At 39.3% G+C, this 20269-nt stretch overlaps 1 protein-coding gene and 1 pseudogene across 9 annotated transcripts in view; both read left to right on the top strand.

Annotated features, from left to right (window-relative positions):
* CARMIL1 (capping protein regulator and myosin 1 linker 1) overlaps positions 1-20269 on the top strand; it is a 261243-nt gene that overhangs the window by 111136 nt on the left and 129838 nt on the right. For all 9 annotated transcript variants that reach the window (XM_039857089.1, XM_039857092.1, XM_039857088.1 and 6 more), the window contains 5 exons: positions 1398-1519; positions 8997-9094; positions 9429-9499; positions 9753-9826; positions 18105-18180. In XM_039857089.1, the coding sequence (XP_039713023.1) occupies positions 1398-1519; positions 8997-9094; positions 9429-9499; positions 9753-9826; positions 18105-18180 (441 nt within the window). The remainder of the gene's footprint in view (positions 1-1397; positions 1520-8996; positions 9095-9428; positions 9500-9752; positions 9827-18104; positions 18181-20269) is intronic.
* Positions 5560-20269, top strand: part of LOC120598330 (protein N-terminal asparagine amidohydrolase-like) — a 26855-nt pseudogene continuing 12145 nt past the window's right edge.

Here is a 20269-nt window from a genome sequence, read left to right as displayed (position 1 = left end):
CAGACACAATGGCTGCCTCCCAAAGTATCTGATTTGTAAAACATGCACAGATAGGTGCATATGAAACATCTGAGCTAACTGCACAAAGTGGCTTTGGTTTCACTTAAGAATCCTCATTGAGGTAGCCTGGGGTTGATCAGTGAACACCTCCAGTTAAGTAAACACCTCTATGCTTTCAGTTTCTTGACGAACATGCTGCAAATTAGGATTAAAAATGTTTTTTATACAGGGAGCCAAGAGGTGGTATGCATTAAATACTTATTAACAGATTTCTCTAAGGGTATTTATGGAAAAGTAGAATTTTCAGGACTCAAATCATTTAAGTCTTTTTCTTTGATCTCAGATTACGTTACTTTTCCTTTTAACATACACACTTTGAAGAACAGATTATTATTTCTTATTTGACTAATTTTAAGACAACCTAAAGCAAATCTAAAAACTGCTTTGTTAATCCAGTTGGTTAGTTGCATCTTAAGTATGGTCCCCCGGCAGATTTTCTTACAAATTAACTAATAACAGGAAGTAAATGTGTGAGGATATTTTGAGGCAGTGATAATCCAAAGGGATTGCATTTTATGTGACTATTTTTGATATCTAAGACAATGATATCTTTTTTTAAGTGACTGAAGTCGATTCTTTTTATTTGTAATGTGTCCATAATCAACCTATTGGTGCTTTTCCGACCTGCCCTTTTTTAAGGTTGATTTATACTTATTTATAAGACTGGCTATATGACTTTAATCAGAACAATTTTGGTATAAGTTTTGGACAGCTCTAGTGGTTAATTACAGGAATGACTCTACCTAGCACTAAACATTTATTACCTTCTTTCTTTTATCTAATCCTTTCTAAGTATCTCCTTTTCTTAGAAAAGTTGAAAGTTTTATAAGCATTTGATTTTTCTTTTTTTTCTCAGGCAAAAGGTTTTAACATTTCATTTAAATACCTTATAAGGTTTCTTGTTTTTAAAACATGTTTGAAAAATAAAACAGTACCTATCAGGTTGCCCTCAGGCATTCACTAAAGGAGGTTTCTTAATTACACTGGATAGTAGGGCTTTGTATGACAGCATTTCATGACAAAGTCTTGGTAGAGGAAAAGTCATGTGCAAATGTGGAAATTCAGTTTTCATTACATATGGGGGCTCTGTTCGAATCTGAAGTTTGGCTCTTCACAACACTGGTTTTAGTTTTTGGGTGTTTCTGACAACCTGTCCACCTTCTACCTAAATACTCCATTGAGTCTTAAACCACGGGTGTTATTTTAAGGAAGTGCTTCTTAAAAAACTGGAATTGTATTACTGCATATCAGTGTGAGTTTATAGTTTATGTAATTTAAAATAAAAAAGTCAAGGAATTGGAGTCGTTATTCAGCAGTGTCCCACCTGGCTCTTGCAGATGGTTGTGGAAACTGAGAAGTCCAGCATGTCCATGAGGATGGCCTCGCCCGAGGATGTGAGCGAGGTGCTGGCTCACATCGGTTCCTGCCTGCGGAGGATATTTCCTGGCCTCTCTCCAGTGTGAGTTCTGCTGGGCAAGGGTGAGGGGAGCAGAGAACTGGTTCTTTCTCAAGCTGACAGATGAGAGCATGCCTTCCTCCGTCCCTTCTCTCAGCTCCTCTCCCATACTTCCTTCTTAAACATTAAATGTCAGCACCCTAATTCAAACCTTGGTGTTTCATGTCTGAGGTTTTCTATGGGGTTACATTTTTCTGTATTTTAACAAACCTGAATGCTGTGGGATTCAGCAGTACTTTTAACTTCTCATAAGACTAAAACAGAAACCTTTCACTATAACTTGAGATTTACCCCAGTTGAATTTTGCTCCCAGCTATTGAGGAGAATTACAGAGGCCAAATACTTTGTGTAAATGCATCAAACATAGTGTTAATGAAGACAGTGCTTCACTTTCCTTTTTATTTTTTATTTTTTTTTTGTCCTACTTAGTAAGAGGAAACTTAAAAAAAAAACACTAAACATAATAATTAGCTTCTTTTGTTTTCTTTGAAATACACCTTAGGGATATTAGTAAATTTTGTTTGTACTTTCCCCCATTCTTTTTGTTAAGTGTTTAAAATCAGGATTATCCGCTTGGGTAACAGTTTGCACATAGGGAGTGTGTGAGCTGTGGGAGTGGGGGAATAGGTTGGCTGAGGTGAAAAGGCAGAGAGATGCTTATGTGAGAGTCGGAATACCATCCTGATGAGAGATGATGCACAGATTGTAGGAACCCCGCCTCCTACTGCTCTCCCTGCACTCTGAGAGAAATACTGGGGAGACCATGGGGCCTCACTTAGACATGGTTAGCTGTGATGGTTAGCTATGCACCCTGCTGAGTGGGACTGCCAGGGATATTGCGGGAACTGTTGCCCGTCATGGAACGTGTCCCTACAATGATCTGCCTATAAATTAAGAGGCAAAGTGGCAGGAAAACCCAGTGTTTACGCCTTTTGGACCTTCTGGGTGCCTGACAGTGGCTCAGTGGGGATGGGAGCTTCCTGTCAGTCTCTTTCGCTTTAGGAGACCAGCTTGGCCCTTTACACAGCTGTTCACCGGATTCTGTCTTTACTTCACTCAGACACCAGAATGGAAGGCTGGCCTGGCGCCTTCTGGTTGTCCTTCTTCTGAAACCTAAGTCTTGTGCTCCTGAGTCTCGAGGTTTTGCATGAGCTTATACATTTATGCTTACCGTGTGCCTAATATATTGTTGGGTGATGTTATCTGGGAACATATAGAAGTTAGAAGACAGTGGCCCTGGCTTCACACCACGGGCACTTGAGCTCAGGTGACATGAAACATCTGAGGTAGTAGCTGATTGAGTGTAGGTGGGCAGTGAATGAGCACAGGCTGCTGTGCAGAGATCTACCTGAAAAGGATGGAGAGAATTTAGAGGCGAGGGAGTAGGGAAAGGAGAGTCAGTTCAAATAAAGGTACCAGCATGGAAGAAGGCACAGGTTATTTAGAAAATGACTTGGCAGAGAATTTAAATAACTCAAATGTACTCGACTTTCATTTTGCTTTCCTGTTCAACACACACAATTAGCTTGTCAAAATAAGCTCTTGGTATTTTGTGACTTGTATGTTCTGCCTTTACTCTTGAAGCTTCTTAGATTGTATTACATGATTTTGGCCTGGGAAATGTGTAATTATATTGGTGTTGGTTCTTGTGACTAGAGAGGGTGAAGAAGTGGGTATCCTATCCGTATCTTCTCTTCTACATTCTTAGTGTGCCTGATATTAAAGCTGTCAGTGAGGGAAATAGTTCCTTTACATAAATAATATAGAACATGCAAGCATAGTAATGTCACATGTCCCATAAAAAACCATATTTGGAATCCTCAAGCTTTGCTTGAGTCATTGGTCCATCAGAAATATGACCTGAGCCTGTCGTGGGGACCCCGGGTCTCCAGCCCTTATCTCCCTCCATGCTCGGGACACTTCTGGCAGGTACTGGTCAACAGGAAAATGTCTGATGAGCAGCTATCAAGAATCAGAAGGACAAAAACAGCCAAGGCAGCCCTCAGTTCAGATAACCAGTGCTTGAATAATTTAAGTTTGGCTATATATAAATGACAGTACCTGCTAAAGTCTGAATTTTTGGTTTTAACCAAATATAATTCAGAAAATAACACACATGATCAAAATCAAATATATAAAAATAGTATATAAATATCTACAAAATATAATGAGTCCTTTGACTATAGTCAGGAGAATGTAGGTGGTAATATAATGACGATTTTGAGTTAAAATCAATATTTACACTAGTATCTTCACCTCACTCTGCACATATATGTTAAAATATTTATCTCTTCCTCTCTCCTTCCTTTACAAAGTGACATTCCCCACCTCATTAAATAAGTAAAGTTTATTTCAAAATAATATAGAGAAAGTGTAAAGATTAAAGAAGAAAATTTAAATTCCATTTAAAAATCAAATCACTTTTAGAATTGCTTTTTTAACATTCTCATCTTGGCTGTTGTACCGACTACCATCAGAGGCCTCGCCTCTAAGACGGTGGTATTGAAGGACACCCAGAAGATATTTATATCCTGAGTGCTGTTTAATCTGTTTCCACAGAGGTGTCTGTCATGGCAATTCTCTTCAGGAAGCTGTTTTGCATTGTGGCCTTTAGCTTCTCTAATATCAAGAACCTTGGCTGCTCTTCAAAGCCAAGCTAGGTTTTTGTTTTTGTTTTTAAGTCATTAGGATAAGTTGGAATTAATTTAGAAAATGTTCTCAAGAACTTCTTCAGTTGCACATAGAAAGTAGAATGTTTCCTGACCTCAAAGAGTTTATAGTCTAAAGAGAGTGAATGAAAGTTCCACAAATGATATAATGATGAGAGTGAAATAGCAGATGTCAGAGAAGAGGAAGTGACATTTAACTCTAGATGTCAAGAAAATAATGTTTGATTTGTGTTTTCCTCTTTTTTTTTTTTTTTTTTTTTTTTTGAGAGGAAGGCTATTGTCAGGCAGGGGCCTGGGGAGAGTTCTGTGGTCAGATGGCCAAGACTGTAACTGGACACTGGGAGTGCAGAGGGAGGGCAGGTGCAGCTGCAGCCTAACCTATCTGGAATTGGGAGCCTGCAGGTATGAGAGAGATAAGGGTGGGGTCCCACTGCGGAGGCATCAGGGAGCTGGGGGAGGTTTTTGACTTTTAGAATAAGGTGATAGTTGTTACACTTAGGGAAAATTAATTCTGCAGCCATGCTTTATGGACTTGAGTGGAGAGAGCCTCAACGTGGAACTGGAAGATGTCAGGTTGGCTGGATCCTTCAGGGACGAGACTCTAGGCAAGAGAGCTCACTTCTCAATGCTCCATGCCCTTACCTATAAAATGGGGATAATGCTATTATTGTGATTTCGTGAGGATTTCAGTTAACTCATGGAAACTGCTTTAATAGTGCTTCAAAAGCTTTAGCTGTATATGCTGTGCATTCAGTTACCCAGAGGCATCGGAGTGAAAGCCCGCGCAGTCAGAAAGGAAATTGGTGATGTTTGTAGGGGATTTCTTTGATGTTTATGATTTTTTAAAATTATTTGTTTATATGTAAGTTGATTGCATGTCTGTTATTTGATTTATTTTGTTGTTAATGAGATAGTAACATCCTCTTTAGGTGACAGAATAGTAATCTTCTCACATGATTTTTTTTCTTATGCTTCGTTATTTTTTCATGTGTGACACTTTCGAAAGTTGGCTGTTAGCTTTGGTATGTTAGGACAATGTTTCTTTACTACTGTAATAAAAATGAAGTCAAAAGCTGATTGAAATATGAAAAGTGAGATTATTGTGAAGAAAAGTGTCAAAATAGGAGTCAATATGTAAACAAAAGAAAGGTGGTTTTTACAAACTGTGGTAGTCCCCTCACTTTTCGAAAGCAGTGGTAACATTCTGGTGTGCTGTGATTTGCATCATTAAAACATATACTGTTCTGTAGACAATTGCATATTACATAGGAGGAGCATTGGAAGTGAATTTTAAATAAATCAATTAATTTAGTGTATTAAAATCGGAATTTTTTGAAGTCATTAATTTAAGCGTGATATTTGCGTAAAGAGCTGGTGTGCTCGTCGTCTAGTTCACTGTTCCTTGCCACATAAAACTATTTCTGAATCTTGTGTAAATTTAATGTACACAATGCACATGGAATTGATTCAGCTATGTAGTACTGCCTGCACATAAGTGGCAGGCCTGACCCATCTGTTTGCTAGGAGTTTGATTTACCTCACAATTATTCTGACAGCAAATCCTGTGTCTGTCTGTCTGACACTCTCTGTGTCTGCGTGTGCCCTGTGATGCACACACAGATGGGCTCATTGCTGTTATTTAGCTACAGACAGAAAACAACGTGTGTGGCATGGATTTTCCTCTAACTCTGTTTCTGTGCATGGTGTTAGAAAAGATAAACAGTTGCCGCCTTCTGGAAGTTTAGTTCTTTGAAAAAGGAAAATGAGATGTTACGGAAGTAGAGCTCCTTAGAAAAGCTCAGAATGACTTGAAGAGTGGTTTTGAAGGTGAAGAACCCACCAGGTGCAGGGTCCTCACAGCAGGGCCTTGCTCACGCAGACGTCCACACTAGCTGCTGCCCCCCTCGGTCTCTAGTTGACTCCCCCTATCATGAGACTGAATGTCCAGTGTTGTTCTTGGAGTAAAATTGAGGCTCTGGTTCCCAAATCTGCCCTGAAGATTTGTTTATTTCTGTGACCCTAGACTGCCATCTTCCTATGGTTAATCCTACCAGCTTCCTGCCAGAGAGTTTTGCCTTGTTTTCTTCCTGCTTTTGACTAACTAAAGTTCATTCTGTGTCATTGAAATAGCATGCCCTGCAGTCTGCAGAAGTAAAGCAAGAATTTTAGAAGAGAAATGTGATCTGAGATGAAGTCAGACCTAAGTCCATCCTCTGTGTCCAAGATGTCTGTCACTCAGCTGTGTAAATGCCTCGGTCCGCTTTCAACTCCTTTGCTGTTTCTTTGCATATTTGGTGTCACTGTCTTGATGTTGCTAGAAAATAGTGCCACTGAAATACCTGGAGGACAGTACTGAACAAAATGAGCCATTCCAAATGGCCAGATTTTGTATGATGACTTCCATGGCGAATGTCCTCTTAGACCCACAGTTAGTTCTCACATTAAGGACTTTTAGAATAATAGAACTTAGTGATTGGTGTTTCCGGTAAAACAGAGAAAGATCATGCCGCGCTTGGAGTTCTTGTGCATTTACACAAGAATTTGAAGGAATTTATGACATTTGAAATCCATTGGTTATATACCTCATTATGCTTCAATCGTAAAAATTTCAAAGTAGAAGGAGGAATATTTCCATGCCAGCACAATGTTTGTATTTACCTGCTTTGGGATTTATTTGAGGTTTTCTGTCAGAACAGGCCAGCAGGCACCTTGTCAGTCTCTATCATGTTTATTTGGAATCTATTCAGTCAGAAAGTGGAGACAACTGGGGACATTTTCTTCTACTCCAACACAGTGATTGGCATTCATGACGACTGAGAGCTTTTACATCACAGAAGGAGTAAAATATGTTTTGTGCCATACAGTATGTGTGCTTCACCACTTTGCACCCGGGTCATGGCCTGGCCCTGGGCAGTTCCGACCTGCTGGCAGCCTCCCCAACACCCCTCCATCCCCCCACCCCCGGCCCAGGCCCCCTTCACCTCCACAGTGCCCTTGTGGCCAGGCCCTAGACCTTGTCAACTTCTGGAACAGCTTCTCCCATGGTGCAGTCACAGCCATAGCCTCTCAGTTTTTCTCCCTTGAATATACCAGCACAGGGACTTTTGGGGGGGCCCCAGCTTATCCCCCTCCTTCCACCCCTTCCTGCCTCCCCTTTCTGACCGCTTAGTCCGCAGTGTCCATCAGTTCAGCCTTGTCATATCCTCAGCTCCTTCTGTCCCTGCTGTTTCTCTGGCTGCCTGCCTGGACAATCTGTGATGCCGCAGCAAGCCAGCCACCCCTTTTCCACACACAATGGGCTGCTGAGATCTCTCAGCTCTCCAATGTGGTGCCACCAAAAACTCATGACCTTCCCTCCCACTAGGTTCTTACAGGTATAGGAATTTCTTTGTCATTTCCTAAGTTATTTCTCTCTATATCACCAAAGTTTGGTCCACCGGCCCCAGGCATTTATTTACAGTGCTTATCTAGTCATCCTTGTTTAGGCTCTCCTGGTTTCTCATCATTTTAAAAATAAACCCAAACCCCTTAATTTGACCTCCAAGGATCTCCGTGCCTTGGTTCCTGCCGAGCTCCCAGACTCCTCTGTTACCCATCCCTGTGGCATGTTTTTGGCCCACTCTTTTGAACTGTATTCAGTTTCTGGTAACCACAAGCTTTCTCTTCTCCATGAACTTGCTCTCCCTTTATCTGAAACGCTTCCTCCCCAGGCTTCACCTAATAAACCCTTTCTTCCTCCTTTACTCTTAGTACATGCAGATTTATCATATACCAAGGAGCACTTGCAAGCTCCCTGTGCTGCACTGCCCTTGCTCCACCAGATAATGAGTTAAGTGCCTCTTCTTCATCCCCACCTTTTGCCCTGAATTTCCCCTATATGACCACTTCTGTTCTTGTGTTGCCTGTTTGTCTGGCTCTCGCTAAGGGCAGGGACACTATCTGTTTTGTTCATGGCTGTGTGCCTGCCTAGTACTTGGGAAGTAGTCTTTGCAGACTGTAGACATGTAATACAATTTTGTGGCTGAATTACTGAATTCACAAATTATTCATTAAATGTTTCCTATGTGATAACTATGATAGCATCAACTACTATCTGTGGAGACCTGACCATGCACCAGGGGTTGTTCTGATAACTTCACAGGTATTAATTTCTTACCTTCTGGTCAGTATCCCACAGGTATTAATTTCTTACCTTCTGGTCAGTATCCCTCTTATTTTGCCAGTTCTGCAAATAATGGTGGTTGGCTGTGCTTTTAACCAGCATGTCCCGCGGCTGCATGTGTGGGCAGGACCTTTGTCAGGTTGGGGGGTGAGGGGAGTTAGATAGGTCCTCTGCTCCAGAGGAGTAACAGTCCATGGGGGAGAGAGTGAAAGGAACAACTCTTCCAACGTGAGATGCCCAGTTTCTTGGTGGACACTCGTATGGGGTGCTGTGAAAGGGATAGAGGAGGAGCTTTGTACTTTAATTCTTTAAAAATTAGAAATTTATATTTACTATACACGGAATAACAGTTCTAAGTAGAACGCACTATCTTCTAACTATTTCTATAAACTCTAATGTTATAAAACAACTAAATAACATGGAGACAATTTACATTACTAGATGCCTTTAGCTTATAAAGGGAAGCTAAATGAAGGGGTTTATTATGAATTTCCTGTAGATTTTCAGCTAATATTAAAAAAATAGAATTATATTTACCAAAATTTAAGCAACACCTCTTTGAAAAAAAGGCATATCACAAAATAGATTTCTAAAGCAGTTCAAAACACTTGATTTTTGAAGTTCATTGTTCTTCTTATTGACCTTACAGGAGAATCATGAAAAAGGTATCCATGGAGCCATCTGAGCGACTGGCCAGTCTCCAGGCTCTGTGGGACAGCCAGACCGTGTCTGAGCAGGGCCCCTGTGGTGAGCATGCATTTTAAAACCAAAATATAAGTGGCTGCATGATGTCCCCTGGCCAGGAAGTGAAGTCTATTTCTAGCATACTACTGTAAAGGTACAATTAGTTTTAAGGTGTAATTAGCACTGCACAGGCTTGATTGGTGGACAGAAGTTCTATATATAAGCTGTATTGCATTCTGTTATGTACTTACTATAGAACAGGGAGGAGAATCTTGGTTGTTTTTTCAGACAGAAAGAATGATCAGCCGTGTTGACATCAGCCATATTTAAGCTTTTAAATTTTAATTTAAAAATTATTTAGCCAAAAATACTGTCACATTTCTGTTGTGTGTTTCAGGTGGATTTTCTCAGATGTATGCCTGTGTTTGCGACTGGCTGGGGTTTCCATATAGGGAAGAAGTGCAATGGGTAAGTGTTTAGTGTGCATGAGCGTGCACACATGCACACACACTTACACACACATACATACCAGGAGAGTATTCCAATATTTGGCTGGATTATTTTTCTTTCTTTTTCCCACCATTCATTTTTTGTTTACAATCTTCCTTACTTAGATTACATAAAAATCTGCCTATGTCATTGTCTGATTCTCTTTGCATCTCTCTTGCTTCCCCGGTCATTTATGTGGACTATTTACATGACCGATTTATATTTCAAATAGGATGTGGATACAATTTATCTGACACAAGACACCCGGGAATTGAATTTACAGGACTTCAGTCATCTTGACCACAGGTGAGCTGTTTTCTTCTTTATTTCCTTTTTTTTCTTCTACTCTATGCTTTCAGAGCTGCACTTCTCTGCTGACACTGAGGGATGTACCTTATACCTTGTCTCCAGAGAATCCTTTTATAAGAGGAATAAGAGAATCTAGGAATCTCTGGATTTTGCCTTTCAACTAATAGTTTCAAATGTGTTTGTCACTACGAATGCTTTGGCATGGGAGTGCCGTTTATACCTCAAATGGAGAGTCTATAGTTAAAAATGTGCTTTTCCCATGGAAACAATGTAATTCTTAGGTTCTTATACCAGCTTGCAAAGTCTATTTAATCTGGCCTGCATATAAAATATAGCTCTCTTTTAACTAGTTGCCATTTAGAACAATTTTTTCCTAGGAGGAAATTTTGTGCTGAAATCCTAACAAAGGACTTACTTCACAGTTTCTTTATGAATCAGGGATTACTAGGTATACATGCAGATATTGGTGGGAATCAGTTAGCCAATGTCTGCCTTATGATAGTGATAATAAAACTGTGACACCTGTGACAAGTTATTTGAGAAACTTTTAGGTTTTATGAGAGTGACTTTAATGTATTCGGGGCTGTGGCTAGTGTGATCAGGTCCCAGAGAAAAGCTTCGTTCAGTTCTCCCTTCTCTCTGCAAGGACAGATCTGAGTTATCTTACACCCCTTACCCTGAATGTCTTTTCTGGTAATGTTTCCTGGCCCAGCCCAATCTTCTCAACCCCAGATGTGCTGCGGGGTGGACAGATATCAGCCCTCCCCCAGTGAACCCTGGCCCAATAAGTCTTTTCTCTGTGCTTGGAATTGAGAGAAGGAAGTCCGGTATTTCACCTGTACCTTTTATGCCATTTGGGCAATTAGGATTACAGAGAGCATTATTACCTCTTCTTACCCCAGAGTACCATGTCAAATGATTCTTCCACTCACCTGGCCAGAAATCCAGAATCATAGTGGGGTCTCTGAAGAGTTCTAGCCTGAATTGAACCAAGAAAAAGTATCCTTGGTGGGTTGCGCTCCTGTCTGCAAGGCCTGGGTCCGTGAGGGAGGGTGGAGCCGTGTCTGTAGTTGTGGCTGAAGCGCCTAAAACCCTGAATCTCAAGCTTGGATTCGTTTCCTTTTGAGAGAACAGGCAGTCTTCTCCTGTCCGGATATGGTCTCCCTCTCCCTACACATGAAGGAAATTCATAACCACATTTAAAGAAGATGTTTCCTGTATAACTCATGAAAAAGTGAACTGACAGACAAAAAGGGAAAATATTTTGGTTTGAAATTTTCAATTAAAACAGAATTGCATGTAGACTAAGGTAGGAGAAGGTGGGCCTACAGCATCAAATCTCAATGATTTTGGTCCCTGGCTCCTTTCGTGTCTTAAAAATTATTAAATAATTATTTTCGCGGGTCACAGCTTTTGGCATTTGTCATAGTAGAAATTAAAACTAAAATTATAAATTTTTAAATTAATTCCTTTAAAAATAAATAAATCCATTACATGCTAACAGAGATACCATTTTAATGAAAAATAACTATTTTCAAAAACAAAAATAAGTCAGCAAGAAGAGTGGCACTAGTTTTCCTTTTTGCAGATCTGTTTAGTTTCTGACTTAGAAGAAGACAGCTGGGTTCTCATATTTGCCTCTGTATTCAATCTGTTATGATTTGTTACTTTGACTAAATTATGTATAGAAAATCCAGCCTTATGGAAACACATAATTAGAAAAGGGAATATTTTTAATAGCCTTTTCACAGAATTATGGATATTTTTATTGGATTCTTCACCTAAACTCAACAAGTGATGGTTTCTTAAAGATCATTTGCAACGTCTGAGACCATATCAATGAACTGGTTGTGTTTTCCATTAAAACCCATTTGGTCTATCTTGTGCTTTGAGTGATCTTACCTGTACATGGTTATGCAGCATTCCTCCCAGGTCTTTTAGAAAATACTGACTCACTGAGTTATGCATAGCTTCCAAATATTTTGCTGTTACACAATAGGGGAAATGACATCTGTTAAATGTCACTACTGAACTTATTGATCAGGCAGAGAAAGACAAATAATTTCATATAATTTCATATATTTTCATATAATTTCATATATTTATGATCTAAAAAACAAAATAAACAATGGAGGAATTAGGCAAATTGGCGGTGAAAGAGAAGAGGTTAAATAGGCCACGTGTTGAGCTGGAGTTCGCTAACATATAGTGCCAATAATTATCATATGCGTACCCTCATTTAAAAAAGAAGAAACGCTGTTCACAATGTGGAATCAGGTGCAAATAGCATTAGCTTCCGTTTCCATTCAAAAACTTCTGTAAATAATTTTGTAAAACTTGGTTCCTAGCCTGGGTCAGGTGGACCCGGTGGTGAATAAATTAATGATATATTGGAGAAACATCAAAAAAATAGTAGGGATTGTTTTATGTTTATATTTTTCTCATCCATTTTATTTGTGTATATATGTTTTACACTAATATATTATGACAGTAGTACGTAAACACAGATTTTTGGGAAGATGCGTACTCAAAATAGTTTTCAGTCAAGAGGGAATGATCAAAAAGTTTAGAGACCGCTCTTAAACATCTGGCAGTATCCTCCTCTGCAGTGTTTCGTGTCATAGTCTTCATAGGGCTGGTGAGTAGTCCAACTAATCACCTAATAATAATAAAGAGGTCATATCTCTGTATAAATGAGGGTATCAGGGAGGAATAGCTAATCCATAACATTTTAAACTTTTTAAAGCTCTCCAACTCCCATTTTCAAATTCGATATAGAGGAGAAAAGTCCAAATTATCCCCAGAGAAGCTATCAAATGAGTAAGTCAGGAAGATATTGCTGTGGCTCTGAGTTTTACCAGCCTTTCCATATTCCATCATGCACATGCAGGAAGCATATGGAGCGGCCAGACTGCATTCTTGCATGAAACACCTCCTTTGAGCCTTTGAATGTTGGTGAGATTTATTAGGGGAAACCTTCACTCCCATGGTGTGTAGATGTACTACACACAATCATGATGCTGTTCACTGGAATGTTGCTTTCTACCTCTGCTTTTTCCACCTTGTAGATTATGGGGCTTGCTAGACATCCTTCAATTCTGTCAATTATTTTTATTCTTTAATACTTTCCTGGAGTATTTCACACTGTCTGTTTAAAAGTTACAGTGTTTTTATAATTTCAGGGAGGAGGTGGGCCTGGGAAAGGGAGTAGGGAGGGAAATCTGGCCTGAAAATAATAACTGGAAAAGTTAAATTCTTATGAAATCATACAGATCAAAAAGATGAGGTAGGAACTGCTACCCCAGGGAAGTCAAGAATCTAGAATCTAACGTAGCAAAGAATTTGACAAGTGATTTAGATTTCTTTGTTTTTGCATTTTACCTTTTTTAAAATAGTCCCCAAATATTAGCAGTTTATTTTTGATGTCCAAAGCAACATGAGCACTATCATTATTTGTGAAATCACTTCACTTCGGAATACATCTTGGTATTAACTTTCAAATTAGAAACTGAGTGTGTCTTTGACCGTGATGAAAAAAGGTTTTGGAATCTTTGATCTGAAAACCCTGGACTTTTCTGTAGTGTAGGTCGGAGACTCTTGACAATATGGAAAGCAGGTTAGTCCTCAGTCGTTAGACAAGGAGCTCATGAGACACAGTGCCTGGTATGAAGCATGGCTCTGCCCAGACTAACTCTGCGACCGTGGGTGGCTCTCTGACCTCTCTGTGCCTTGGGGTCTTCATCTGTAAAATGATGTTAATGTTGGTCCATCCTCCTGGACTATTGGGAGGACTACATGGATTAATGTATTTAAAACACTTCATACCAGTACATAAAACTGTTTAAATATATGCTTGCTATTTTTATATTCTAAAAGGCTTGTCCTATTTAAACAAAAACTGTGTAAAGTGACCGGTTTTCTTAATTTGAACAAAAAAGAATTAGAGTTACATCATCCCTTTATTACAGAATATTTTGGATTTCCAGAGACTAGTTCATGCTTTTTTTCCTATGATGCTATTGTTGGTTCTTTTGAGTTTTAAGGGAAGGTTTAGCTTATTTAGAGGTTGTCAACTGAGATGAGAAATAAAGATCCCAACTTTTATTGTAAACCCCAACTGGTGACTAGACTAATAACAATAACCATAACAGAAGCAACTCTGCTTGTAACAAATTTACATCAGGAGAAGGTTAGGGAATATTAACTGTCTTGTTTCTCTCCAGCACAATATAAAAAATGGCACTTTCATGTGGTTCTAAAATTCTATGCTCTAAAGCTCTAGAGGTTCCATAGCTCTTCCTTCTCAGGATTTGGCGTCTTATGAATGTTTTTGCTGATATTTTAAGAAAATGATGAAAGCGTCACGTGGAAATGTACAAGAGAACACCATGTTGCCAAGACTTGCACAGGGGTTCCCTAAACTGCTGTCAGGCTTCAAGGCCAACTTTACTCTTCAAACCTAAAGTCACACGGTTATTAAGAGTCTCTTAGGAGGTCAAAGCAAAACAGTGGGATGCACAATAAATGCCATGGACCAATGGTAAAAAACTGTTAACCACTTTACATCATGAGAAAATCTGTCAAGATGCTAAGCACTGGTGCTTGGAACCCTTTCTCCATTGTGTAATATAATCAGTGCTTTGCAAAACCGTGAAAGGGTTGGTCCTCATTGACAGAGATCCCACCAGGGAAATCAGGGGACTTCTTTGTAGCGAGGTGGTGTCAGCACAGCATTTGGGAGGTCCATGTAAATGCCAAACTATTTATCCAAGGTTTGCTTGTGTGTTCACACATCCAGGAAAGTAAACTCAGAAATGAAATTTGTTATGTACTATCTTGTGTGTTTTCTATGTAAGTGGGACTAAATCAGAGTTTCGATCATTGCTGTGGTACTGTTTGTTGTATCTACACCTGAGTCTCCCTGGTTCTGGCCTTTATGTTTGGCTGTCATGGTGGCTTAGATGTTCCTGGAGTAATGAATGCTAGGAATCCTGAACATCACTTAGTTCGGACCTTGACTTTCCACAAGTGTTTGCAAAAGTGCTTCCTAGACACTTGGTCTTCTCAAACTTAAAGCTCTCCATTCTTTGGTTGAGAGAGAGGTGTTAAGTACCTGAGAAACTGAGGTTTCACGGGCTGTATGTAGCTATAGTTTCTTTTGTTTTTTATTCTAATGTATAACATTGTATAGTTTTTCCATTCTACTGTTGAGCAGTCATTTTGGTTAGTTTAATAACTATCGTGAACAATGCTACCAAGGCCATGCTCATACTTGTCTCCTTAGAGAAAAGTACTAGAAAATGTACTAGAATGCACATAGTTGTAAAGTTAACCACTGTGTTCACCACTTAGCTCAAGAAATAGGCCATTGCCTCTCCTTAGAAGACCTGAGTAAATCAATTTTCAATCACCGTTCCCCTTCTCCCCCTACTCCACCAGTTGTAATAATTATACTCTGTTGACCATTTCTTCTGCCTAGATTATGTGTCCCATCCTACTCCCTCATCTCAGGCAGCTTAACAATTTCCTGTAAGAACCCCTTCCCTGACCTACCTTTTCCTGATCAATGTTCCTCTGCTATACACCATAGTATCTCACAGTGCCCTGCTCCATAGGGATTATCTCTCACTCTATTACAGCTGCTTTTATTTCCTGAGCCTTCTGCCAGGTTCTGCCAGGCTGTCAGTGTCATCAACAGAGGGACCATCTTGCTGTGTTCATGGTTGCATCATGCCCAGTGATTCATTCACAATGGCTGGCACATGTTGACTATGTAAATGGATGGAGTTGCTGGGCATTTCCAGTTCCCATGCCTTTGTACATGTTGTTTCTAATTACTTGAAATACTCCATTCCCTATTTCCTGCCTGGTTGGCCCCTTCCTATCTTTTAAGCCCTGCGGACCCTTCCCTGTCTGCTCCAGTCTCAAGTACTTGCTGTCCTCCTGTGTCCTTATGGTATTTTGAACATGCCCCCTACTCAACAGAGTCTGATAACCCTTCCTAGTAGTTAATAGGTACTAAATAAATATTTATTGAACGCATTGAGCTATGTGATTGTTTCCTTCAAATTAGTCTTTAACATTAAAAGCCTAGGCATTCATGTAATTTAGAGAAACAGGGAAGGCAGACCGTGCCAACGTGCACGAATCTCCATCATCTTCATGGACATTTTTCTTCCTAAAATAAAATATTATTTACATCGTCCATAGAAAATTTCATAATTCTTTTAGATTATGGATCATCAAAAAATTTTAAAATATCATATATAAATTGTGTTAGAAAAAAAAAATTACATCACCTTTAATGCTACCACCTTGCAAGGTGTCCTTATAACATTTTGCTATATTTTTTTCTCTTAAGAAAAACACATTGTCTAGATTTGGAACCATTTATATCACTTTATATGCAGTTTTTACTAATTACAGTCATTGACTGTATCACACAGATATGCACCTAGACGGCTGTGTATTTTGAAAATTTTAAATGTTTATACTTCTGGTGTCATTAAGTATTACACTTTTAATGTACCAGCATATTTTTTCAAGGTTTTTTCCTATTTTGTGTGGAGACGATGCTGCCTGACCCACTGCATTAACACAAAACCTGGTTCTGTTAATGATGCGCTCTTCAGTGCCTGAAAATTCATTCATTATGACAAAAGCCAGCAGTACTTCACCTCAAGCAATAGAATAGAATACACAATACAGAGGTTCTGAAGTGTAGTCACCACTTGACATTAAATCCACAAAAGGAGCTGAGATGAGGATGTTGCCGTAGTCCCTGAGTGGAGCAGGACAGGAGAAGGCTGTGTAACGAGGCGGAATTCACCCTCAGAGAAGCTATAGCTTGTCCTGAGACGCTGGGAGAGCAGCCGGGACTTGTTCTGAGCACTTGGTCAGTGGAGAGAGAGGAAAACAGTGAAGACCATACCAATTGTGTAAAGAGTTGTCATGCTTGCTTTTTAATCTAAAACTTTCTTTTTAAATCTGAAACTTAAAGTGAATAAAATAGGAAAATGGCATGTGGAATCATATAACTGAGACTGCTACTTTTTTTGCACGGTTTTCTGTACGGGCTCTCATTTTGCCTTTTAAAAGCATGTCTAATGAAACTGTACACATGGTGCATCAGACTCTGTGCTTCAACTGTAGTCCTGTCCCTGTGGCCTAGATGTCCCTGAACACCTATTTCTTCATCTGTAAAATGTAAGCGATAATTAACCTCCTCCTACATTGTCTTCAGATTTTAAGTGAGATGATCTAGTACAGGGCCTGGTACCTACAAGCTCTGAAATAATGCTGATTTTTAGCTCTCTCTTTACTTTCTGCCTTTCTTTTCTATTTCTTAAAAATTTAAGTATTTGCTACTTGTATTTGCCCTAAGGATAAAACTGATATGGCCTCACTGAAGCCACAAAACTAAAACAAGAGACTTAGTCTTCAAAGAACTTAGAGATGGTAAAGGACTGATGTTTAAGCAGCAAACTAATACAAAGATAGAATAAAATAAATACTAGAGTTGCAAGCAGTATGCTGGCCGGACGACTAGGGAGACCTTACAGAAGAGGGGTGTATGATACAGGCACTGAAGGACATGTGGATTTTCGTAGCTGAACCATAGCAGTTAAAGATAATTCTGATAGTGAAATTGCATAATATGTTTTGATGAGTTAGTGAACTGTCTGCTTTTGGGGTTGAGTATGAGTTATGACATGTGATAGGAGATCAGGCAGGAAAAATAGAGTGGTGGCAGGTCGCTGATCAAATAGCTTCACTCCATGGCTCTCTCATGTATATAATTAGTGTTAATATCTGCAAGAAACTACCAAATAGTTGTAGGATGCTTGCTATACATTGGGGATCCATCTGTTTCACTTATTATCAGTCTAGACACGATCCTTGCACTTTTATAAATTCCTCTGACTAGAGATTATATGACATACTTGATGTAGATAAAAAATTTATGAAGTAAATTAAAGAAGTAAGACAAGCAAATACTGCTACCATCCTCTTTTCCTTTGGAAATAGGAATCGGAGTCCCTAGAGGTAATTAATTTAACTTCAGCTTTTAAGAATTCTGCTTACATCATACTGAAGGATCTGTCCTAGAGAATTTAATTGTCATCTAGTAGTTGAAATATTTTTGCCTGGATGGTGTGTTTGTATATAAATAATAGAAATTAACAAGTAAATGGGGATGTCATGGATTAAAAATAAAGTACCAATGTGGCTGTTGCAAGAGCACATTCATTTATTTTGTTATTTCTGCTTCTAGGGATCTAATACCTATCATTGCTGCTCTGGAATATAATCAATGGTTCACAAAGCTGTCCTCTAAGGATCTAAAACTGGTAAGTAATAGAAGATGTTGCTTAGCTATGTTGAATTTCAAAAACCTAATATTTATCAAAAAACATTTGTTTTTCTACTATACTGACAAGCTGCATACATGTTATTTCTTGAGGAGATATTTTCCTATCAGTGATCTTCATAACATTTTATAAAGTTCGTAATGTGAGATGCCTCAGAGAGTACGTCCTCATGTTTTCAGCTGCTTCAGGCAATTTTGGATGATGAACAGAAAGACATTTATTGTAGCCTTCAGTACACACTCATTCTGTTGGCAAAAACTATTTAAGTTACATTTGCACAACTCCAAATAGCAGATTTTATGTTCCTGTCTTTCATTACATTGCTACAAAACTTCCTTCCTAAGAATTTAGGGAAATGTTACCAGGTAGAGTTGCTTTGGTTGAGTTAGTTATGGTAGTTAACATTCAATTTTCTAGATGAGTGTTTGGGTAGATTTATATGTAAGCAAAATGAAATCAAAGTGAAATCTGTTGGTTTTTGGAAGGTATGGGGGAACCAAATTTTTGATCTGTTTGACTGGTGGGACGCTAGTCAAAAGACGCTCTGTTAGGGTTTTTTTTTTGCATTTCCAAAGCAGCCACATAGATGGATGCTTATCCAAGAGTTAGCTTGTTGCTGCTTCATTTTAGGACAGGAAATAATTCAGATGTTGTTTTATTGGAGACTCTTACATTCAAGCCTCCAGCTTTCAGCGGTCACAGAAACTGGTGGTTTAAGGTGTTCATAGCAAAGAGGTAGGGTTTGGACTGAGATATAGATCTGTAGAAAGTGGGAAGTTGAGATTTCCTAGAGGATTGGCTGTTGGTTCTCTGAACTGGCCTGGGGGTGAGTGGCTTGAGGCGTTTTCTGTAGAAGCATGGGCTGAACTTACACGGGGCCCATTAAGAGCCATTGTGGTGCAGGAAAGAGTGTGGACTTGGAAACAGACACTTGGGTTTCAGATTCGGACTCTTATTACAAAACCATGTGACCTTAAATAAGTTACTTGACCCTCAGGGCCTCAGCTTCCTGTGTGCCTACTGTTGGGACTCACATCTTTTTCATCTCTATCTAGTGCTTATTGTGTGGCTCATAATAACTACTCAGTAAAAACTATCTTAATAAGTAGATGTCAGGTTAGTTTGTTGAATGAATGGACATAGGAATATAACTAATTTTCAGGCTACTGAGAAGAGTAAATAATGCATATAGAAATTCGAATGCAGTACCTGACATGTTATAGGCATTTTATACCTGTTAACTAGCAAAGAGGCTGAGAAATAAGCAAATGTGGGAGCATGAATTATGGAAACTTTATCAGTTAAACAGAGTGTCTGTGGTCAATGGTGCTGGAGATGGGGATGGCAGGGGAGCCAGGTGAACTCTCTGGGAACAGACAGAAAGCCATGATGGGAACAGAAAACTCTTGTTTGCTGCTGGGATGGGGACCATGTTCAGGACTGAGCCAGCAGAGGTTACAGCTGGGAGAGGGGAGCCATTAGAGGAATGAGAAGTGGATTAGCCCAGGGATCGTGGGATCAGAACAGCGCTTCTCTACCATGTCAGTTTTCCTGTCTTGTTCAGACATTCACCTAAGCTCATTTCAGAATGGAGCACAGGAGAGCTCTGAAGAGGTGGTAGATTTCTCACTTTTGGAAATTGTCCCAACTCACTAGTGGCGGAATGTGTCCAGGTCGTTGGTGCTGCCATTCTGTCATTCTTCTTCCTGCGTGTCATCTTTCAGCTGCCTTAGCTGTTTAGGAAAGAAATTATGTATCTAATGATTTCATTCCTGAAGAAACAAAGCCTGTAAGCGCTCATATGCTTTCCTGGGTATCTTGAGATGAAAGGAAGGAGAGTGACAGGATTTCAGGACTTATTGTTTTTCATTAACTGATGATATTTAAGCACAAAAACACATATATGCATAATTTTACTATTTGGTATTTTAAAAGGAAAAATGGTCTTTGGGATAACATTGCAGTCTTCAAAAAGAATAGCAGTTCTTCATGTTTATCTTCATTTTATTTTTTTAACTAAATGCAGACTCTTGGTGAGTCATTGTATTATTTTGTTATTCTACACCCC

This window comes from Pteropus medius, unplaced genomic scaffold, assembly GCF_902729225.1.
Source record: "Pteropus medius unplaced genomic scaffold, Ma_sr-lr_union100, whole genome shotgun sequence".
Classification (NCBI taxonomy): domain Eukaryota; kingdom Metazoa; phylum Chordata; class Mammalia; order Chiroptera; family Pteropodidae; genus Pteropus; species Pteropus medius.
The sequence above is the reverse complement of the archived record's forward strand: the minus strand, read 5'-3'. Positions and strand labels throughout refer to the sequence as shown.